This window comes from Passer domesticus, chromosome 6 (assembly GCF_036417665.1).
Source record: "Passer domesticus isolate bPasDom1 chromosome 6, bPasDom1.hap1, whole genome shotgun sequence".
Classification (NCBI taxonomy): domain Eukaryota; kingdom Metazoa; phylum Chordata; class Aves; order Passeriformes; family Passeridae; genus Passer; species Passer domesticus.
In genome coordinates, this window is record NC_087479.1 from 43,875,235 (window position 1) to 43,883,849 (window position 8,615).

The following is an 8,615-nucleotide window of genomic DNA, read 5'->3' on the forward strand; positions in this document are numbered from 1 at the left end:
TGTCTCTCTGTTGTCCTACCTGTGAGGTGGGGATAAAAACACTGACTTCCCATGGGCTACAAAAATCACAAATCATTATTTTTTGCTGGTGGCAAAAAATTTCTCTGTTAAATACTACTCTACTTAGACTTCAAATTTTAAGTTCTAGGGTATTTAAATGCATTCAGCCTGACTCCAGCTTTGCTGAACGTTTTGATGAAATCCACCAGATAAGGTAACTCCCTCTTGACCAAATGTTGTAATATTTACGTAAACTCCATGCAATGGAAGGAAAAGAAAAAGAACAAAATTTCAACAGAGATACCATCTATTTGCGAAGTGATGATTGAGAAAGCCTAAGATGGCAAATCTGTTCCAAGAATTCTTCTACAATAGTCAGAAGAATCCAGCAGATGAACAACAGAAGGAATACATCTCAGACATGTGCTGGTGTTGAAATGTTTGAATGTTTAAGGTACTGTAGGATATACTGAGGAGAGACCATTTGTTTTTGTTACTAATGTCTACCCCGAGCTTTGAAGATGTGGATGTGTATCAAGTAAATGTTACCAATAAATACTTTTGTAGGTTATTAATGGATATAAACCTTGCTGGGCCCAAGATTTTGAGTGCTGTAGCTACGTTTTTGATGGATTTGTGATAACACAGCTGCCATTGAAGCAAATAACACTGTTTGTATTTCATTTTGAAGGGTAGCCTAGTCAGGCAGAGAGACCTTTTTTAAATTTTTCCTCCTTTTCTCAGCAAAAGAAGTTAATTAAAGAGTTTTTTCATTTGCAAACACAAAATTTTGGATAGAAATTCTACTGTTCTTTAAAGGGTACTGTAGAAACATCGTACCGGTCTTGCACTACCCTTTATGCAAGATATTATTTATGCTGCACCAATGTACAATAGGTCTGGTCCCCACTGGCATATATATAAGTAACAGAAGTTGTTAAGAAATATAAAAGAAGAAGAAAAATTATCTCCAGCTCCAGAAAGAAATAAAAACTACTTGTCATATGTACTATCTGAATTAAAATAAGCTCCCATCAAAGCATTATTGGGAAACAAATTCAGATTTAGTCATTGGTCTTAACAATCTCCTACTCATAGGATATGTCTCCTCCTGGAGAACTAGACAACTGGGCTTTTTCTAATCCCCATAAATCCACAGACACAGAAAACACTGTCTAGTGTATATGCCTAGAGATGCCCTGAATAATCACCTGAATAACTGTGCTGATCTTACTCTTCCATGATGCTCCAAGATGGACCCTGTTTCACTGTTTTAAAAGAAGAGATAATGCTGTGCTCTGTCCAGTGTAAGCACAAACAATATCACTACAGGATAATGTGTGAGACTTGGCAGGTCAAGAGTATGTTGAGAAAATAAAACAAAACTACTGTAATCTTCTCCCACCCAAAAAGCAGCCAGGAAATTAAGCCATAAGAATAAAAGCAGGAAAAAAAGAAAAAAAAAAGAGTGAATAGAACTGATCTTGTAGAAATGTCACAAGACACAAAAATTATCATAGACACTCTTAGAAGCGCTCTACAATATTTTATACCACAACAGGGAGAAAAGGAATCCAGGGTTTTACTGAGGCAAGCCACAAATGCAGGAAAGAAACTTTTCTCTAGGCAGTCACCATGGGAATGTGTCTCACATATTAAAAATGTCTGGCAGTTACTGCTTTTAATACAAGAACTGTCAATGGGATAAGTGCTTCTCTGAAACCTTAGCTCTGCCCACTCAGTGATGAACTGGAACCACCAAGTACCTCTTCTCAGCAGTCTATAAAATTATTTCATTTAATTCTGGGAAAGAGGAGTTTAAAAGCTTAGAGCTTAATATTCAATCTCAAGGAGGACATTTTTATTTTCTGTGCTAAGAGAGATTTTGCTCCTCACAAGACAAAATTACTCTGACTAGAGCAATGGGAAGAGTGGTATTTTGTTAATACCAGCCTTCCAAAGTCACTGGACACTCCAGCCCTACAGCCTTTCCCAGAGCATCAAGCTTTAAGTAGAAATACCTCCAAAATCTCAATAAGAGACTTGATATTTATCACTAGGAAGTATTACTTCAAAAAGCAGCAAAACTTGACTAAATTTAAGACGCTATTCTTCAGTGAAGTATTAAATAAATTTTCAAGTTCTTGAACCTAAAGAAGTGTTCATTCTGACAGCAGGGCAAAAGATGTAAGTCAGTTCTCACTTGGCAAACTGCTTTAAATATCACTAATTATATAAAGATAAGCATGGAATAAGAACTCTTTAAGGAAGCTCTACTTTGCATTTGCTGTTGTCTAACAGGAAACAATTGCTATTGAACTGAAAAAAGCTGCCAGTCCTCAGTGCCTATATAGATAGCAAACACACAAGTAAACAGGATAAAACTGTTGGAGCAATAAAGTTTTATCTGATTTTTACAGCACTGCTACTGGTGAAATTGATTAAAACAAAATATAAATTACTTCACTTCTATGTTCTAAGGGATCCTACATGTCAGATTTATGCATAAACAACATATAGGTACAGAAAACAAAGCCCTGCATTTATAAATATGAAGACTCATTAGCAAAATAAGCTTTTTTTCTACATTTACACACCTGTGTAAATGATGGAAAAGGGAAAGGACATGTAAATAATGACGGACACCTAATCAAGCAGGAGGAGGAAAAATAAGGAAGTGAGTGAAAGATGCGTTCAGGCCGCACCCTCAGTGTCTTCATTATGAATGGATCATGTTTCTTCATAATTGGCAAATACTACTTTCCCTTGAACCTGCCTGGTTAACTACTCCATCTTCCTTGTGCAGAAGCTTTATCCAGAGCACCAGGATGGAGCTGGGAAGACCTGGCTGTCCATATTTTGTTACCATAGGGACACTCCACCTTGTCTCAACTCTGGCCGATGGCGAAGAGTAGGCAAAGCTTCCCATCAGAGCCAGCCCTCCAGCACAGCTGAACCACTGCATTTACACGCTGCAGGAGGAGCACACTGCAGCCTGTTCAGTCTGGTTGGAGTGGGCATGTGGGCTCAAACAGCCTCGCTGCCCTGGCACGCACCATCCCATCCCTGGCTGATGCACCTCCCTGCTGGGAAGCTCTGCTCCAGCTCAAGGCTGGTGCTCAAATCTGCACACCACTTTGACCAGCAGCTTGCGTGCTGCCTGTGCACTCATCTGCTGCCCCTGCTCACATTGCTCACAGGGGTCTGGGTACCCACAGAACATCCACTGAGCTTCAGTTAACCTCTCACTTCTGTATGGGAAATCTGCGAGAAACTATTCATTACTGCTACCCACACACACCACACCCTGCTTCTTTACAGACACCTATCCATTAACAAAAATAACAATAAAAAAGCCCCCTAGGGAAATGTACTTCTGAGAACCTGTTTTGCTAACATGCTGTCACTGTGAGACATACATAATTAACAAAAGCTATGCCATGGCAGTTTTTTTCTTACTATTACACGTTCTGTCAGAGGCAGCATCTTATTTACGAAAGCAGGTATTTAGTAAAACATTAATTGTGAAGTTGAGGATTGCAGGCTAATGCCCTTGTCCTAGGCAGCTGTCAGAATGTACCCTGGCAATCTCTTTTACAGCCCTCTCACAATGCTTTTGGAACAGTATCATTAGCAGAGGGATGAAGTTTTAACACAGCTGCTGCATGTCTGGCGTTTTTTCTTTTTTTTTTTTTTTAAGACACAACACAGTCTCTTAGAGTTTCCAGCTACTAAGCTACATCAATCATCAACAGAAAAGAGGGGAAAAAAAGTGAAGCAAAGTATTTTTCAAACTCCAAATGTAAGTAGAATTCGGGTCTTCTCTGTGATTTTTACTTTGAATTAGCATACCCTGCTTGTGCTTTCATGTTTTTAATGGCTAAAACTGTAGATTATTCTTCAACTCCTTTTAGGGTGTTTTGGGGTTTTTTTTGTTGTTTGGGGTGGGTTTTTTCTAATGTTTCACAATATGAGAATTGAAGGTTATTGTACCAAAATAAGACAGCTGCATTATATAAAGCTGCCAGTGTTGTCATGTAGAGGAACTGGAAAGTCCCAAATTGCTTACAAAAGAAAGTTCAATTATGTTCCTAATTGAAAGCACAGACTCAAAAAATGACTGCAGGTTTCGTTAGGCAGGAAACAGTCACGGAGGTTTGAACTTTAAATTGCAATTAGCTGAACTTTCTGTCTGACTGGAAAGATTCTCCAAGGAAAACCCCTCTTTTCCTCCGCTGCCACTTCACATCACTGCAGACTCATTCATAGGATGAGCTGCTCTGCCGTGCTTGGGCGGGGGAGGGAAATCACAGCCAGCTGCTACTGATATTGCTGCCGAGGCACTGCGGGGAGGAAATGATAAACACACAGCACCGACACAATCCTCCCTGCCACTGCCACCAGCAGCACCCATCACGGCCACTGATAATTACAGCGTCTGATAGCTTTGAAATTATTATTACCTCTCTGGGAGGGAGAGATGGCTGTCTGTTAAGAGATGATGGACTCCTGGAAAATGACCAGCAGCTACACCAAACTGGCTTCCCGCCCACAGTCGTGGGTAACACACAGAAAATGGCCCAAACCACCAGGTTTATCACACAGAAACCCTGACAGGTAAAGGCAAAGAACACACTAGACTGTGGATGTGTTCTGTTTTCTAGCAAGTTGGAAGTTTCCATTTCTCTATTTTAAGAATTCAGTTTAATGCTGACAAATTGAATCAGCACGCTCCCAGATGCCAGCTGATTCTAAAATATTATGTGTTTTGAGCACCATTAATTGTTCCAGTGCAATTTTGCATTGTTTTCAAAGTAGGCAAGATTACTGTGATGGGTCATGTTTGTTTCACAATTATCTTCTCTGTGAAGTTATATTTCACACATAATTATGTACATTTAGCCTTGGTCCTGGAAAACCCAATTTTATAGGCGAGTTTTTCAGAACTCCTTCCCTTGCTCTCTTTCATCTCTTGAAAATAAAAGACCAAACAGTGATATATGAAGGGGAGAATTATCATCTTCCATATTGACTGTATTTTCAAACTCTTACCCCTTAGTTCTGGAACAAAAATGTGATGCCAGAAGACTAGAAAGCAGATGGAGAAGCCTTTTTACAGCATTTGGAACGTCAAAAAACTTTTAATTTCCGTGACTGATTTACCCTCTCCTTATAAAGGAACTCTACATTGCTTTATCTCTGCTTCTCTACAACGTGTTTTACTACCAGTCAACTACATTCAGAACTAGTATTATCAAATATTATCACATCTTTTCAATAAGTATTTTAGGAGTAATGAGCTCATGATTCTCCCTGGTGCTTATCTGTCTATCAGCATGTCACGATGTCTCTGACTCCTGGCACATTCTTTGGCAGTCAAACCTCATTCATGTTTAGGGGATAGATGAATAACTGCAATATTCACACTATCTTCAATTCAGGCCTATAAAAGTAATGGGAACTCCTCTGGAAAGAAAGAGACACCACATATGGATGAACATTTTGTTTGACCTTGGCTAGGGCTACCAGTGGTTTTAAAAGCATTTACTTAAGAAAGTTCTTCCTCATTTGTACGATGGTATCTGTCCTCATTAAGCCTGTCTCTAACTTCCTATTTTCAAGGTAATGGCTCTTCATTGTGGTGAACACCAGTACCTAAAGAATCTTCCAACATTTCTCCAAAGATTGCAAAACAATCCCCTGCCAGGCTTTGTTGGCTCTGCATGTGCGAGCGTTTCCAGGATAGCTCCACAACCCTTCCACTGAACAATGATGGAAAGTTCAAGTGAACTCTTAATAAAGTCTAGTTACTTTGTAGATTTGGGAAACTGCCAAGATACACACTGTAAGGACTGAGTGAAAATAAACTAGCACAAAGAGCTTCTTCAAACTGCTTTATTTACAAGTTTACAGGAGAGATATGTAAACTGAGGGGCAGGCAGGTCTCTTCCTTTGTGACTGACCAGCAGCTGCAGGAGCCCTGTCTCAGAGCCCTTCCTTGGAATGGGGCCCTGGCAGCCTCTCCAGGGCTAACAGGCACGCTCCCTCCTCCCACGGGCAGACTCATTCTGCCTCTCCATTTCATCCTTACCACTACTACTTCTCTTCCTGTTTCTTCCAAGTTTGGGGGTCAAAATTCTAGCATTTGTTTTGTGTTAATCAAGGAAAACTTTGAGAAAAATATTTCTACAAATACATAATGCTTACAGGAGAAAATCTCCTCTGAAAACATCATTAACCAAGATATCAGCACCCACATGCTCAGGATCCAGACTCCTCAGACAAGTCATGTCAACACCAAGAGTAAGAAACATATCAGTGACAGTATAGTCACACCACCACAGAAATCAGGATGAGTAAGTTTTTCAGCTTTCTCTGTATCTCATTTTTCCTTCTGAATCACATTAAGAGTAATTCCAGGTCCTCTTTAATTCCCTGAAATTCTGTACTAAAATAATCAAAATTCCAGTTCCCAGCAGCAGTAGCCATTAGTCTATAATACACAGCAAAATCACTGCCTAAAAATAGAAAACAACACCATCAACTGCTGTTTTGAAATCATTACTGACTACAAAGTCATGCTGGAATGTACTGTATACCAAGTCAAATACACTGTAGCTATATTCTAATACCTCACTAAGCCAGTAAAGAAACTTCCCTGGAGGGCATATGTGAAGTTTGACACACTTTTTGTAACTATGCTGAGGGCTCAATAATGGGGCTTTCTGTCTCACTGTAAAAACACATTACTCCCAGAGTCAGTGCAGACCCTGCTCTCTAGGACACTCCAGGCAGCTCACAGAAGTAAGAATCAGTTGAGCAGTTATAATATTTATACAGTGCACAGACGGGGACCCAGCCAAGGATTTAAACACATCTTAGACATACCTTACTTGCCTACAGCAGCCCTGTCCTTTCTCTTAAGGCTTTGTCTATATACCTGATCTTAGCAAGACCATTTTGGTACAATGGACATAGGATTTTAGACAGAAAAGCCATGAGGCTGCTTCAGCTACCACAGAAGCACTGGGAACTTGTTCCCCCTGACACACCCATTCCCAGCCTGGCAGCGCTGCAACCATTAACAGAAGGATCTCCTGCTGCTCAAGCAAATGAGACTCATATTTACTATACACACACAGCCCTTGGGTAACAATGCCATGAAAAATGCATTTTGTTAGACTCCTGGAACTGATGAATACAAAAACAATATAGAAGCACAACTGTTATCCCTAACCACAAAATGCCTCGAGGCAGTTGCAGTGACAGTGAGAGTCTGCTAAAAGTATGGTCGTACCCCTAAAACATGGTTGAGCGTGCACCATGTAAAATTTCAAAAGCTTTCTGTCACTTCGGACATAAAATTCTTATTTTTTCTCTGTATTAACGTTAGATTTTTAAATACAAATATTTGAAGCATGTAACCAAGCTGCAGGAAGGTAAGCAATAAACAACTGAACTTTGTCACTTCTAACCCCCTTTGTTCCAAAAGCTCATCAGTCAGCCCCAGAGAGACCTTAGAAAGTCAGAAGCAAGCATGCTTGGCATAAAAGCTCTCCAAATTTCAGCAGAGATCCCTGCAGTTTTTCTCCTGTTCAGCACGGCTGTGCCCAAATGCAGTTTGTTTCAGCTGTTGGTTCAGCTCACGTGAACTCCAGAATGCAGCTGTAAGCTGGGGGGGGCTCACCCCCTTCCTCCCACCCCCCTTTTCGCTGCAGTCTGAAGGGGAGCTGGGAGAGCAAACTGCGTTTGTACAGCAGTCACATTGTCGAACTGAGCTTTACCAGAGCCATTCCGAATTCCCCAGTGCAGTTCTGTTCCTAGTTTAAACTTCATTCTTTAATGTTCTGCAATTCAGTCTTTACAAATTTGGAATTGCCCTTTACAAGCAATACACAGCTTTCCATGATTGTACAGACCAGCACAACTGAGATTACACTTCTAAAACATCTCCGATAACACTTGAAATAATAAAAGTTTATAGATGCAAGAAAGCTGTTAGCTATCTAGCAGAAGCACATTCACTGTCTGAAGCATTAACTTAACAATCATAAGCGTTTTCATTCATAAAAATCTTACCTGTTTCTGCTAGACAGAGCTTCAGCAAACATAATCCAAAAACTGTCCATAAGGAGAAGTTGGCCATTGTTTTCTTGGAACTGTTTGCAAAATCCAAAGATCCTTGCGAGCTGCAGAAAGAAGAAAAGCCCCGACGCTTGTTAAGCCTGCAGTCAATGAGTCTGAAGTTTGCTGCACTTTTTATTCTGATTCAAAGGAACTGAAGTAATGACATAACTGGGAGGGGGAAGCTCCATCAAAAGTCACACCCATATTGCAACAAAAGTTACCCAGCGGCAGAAAAGGGGAGTGGAAGCTCTGGAGAGCTAGGACTGACTAAGCAGGCACACTTGAGTTTTAAAGAGCCACTAAACCTTCTCTTCTTACACTAGTCTAGTCAAAAGTTATACTTAGTGTGCTTGTAGGAAAATGCATGTAATCTCTCCTGAGCTCTCTCAGAAATGCACTGTTTGTTACAAGCTTTTCATCCTGCATTTTAAAATCTCTTCCTTATTACAAACCAAGTGAACACAAAAGCACTAGAGTTTCTAAACCCT

At 40.2% G+C, this 8,615-nt stretch overlaps 1 protein-coding gene across 9 annotated transcripts in view; it reads right to left on the bottom strand.

Annotated features, from left to right (window-relative positions):
* CD44 (CD44 molecule (IN blood group)) overlaps positions 1-8,334 on the bottom strand; it is a 52,518-nt gene extending 44,184 nt beyond the window's left edge. For 2 of the 9 annotated variants that reach the window (XM_064425036.1, XM_064425035.1), the window contains exon 1: positions 8,080-8,334. In XM_064425036.1, the coding sequence (XP_064281106.1) occupies positions 8,080-8,146 (67 nt within the window). In that variant the 5' untranslated portion in view covers positions 8,147-8,334. The remainder of the gene's footprint in view (positions 1-8,079) is intronic. The other 7 variants (XM_064425038.1, XM_064425037.1, XM_064425039.1 and 4 more) reach the window with 5 other exon arrangements.
* Between the last annotated feature and the right edge of the window lie 281 nt (positions 8,335-8,615).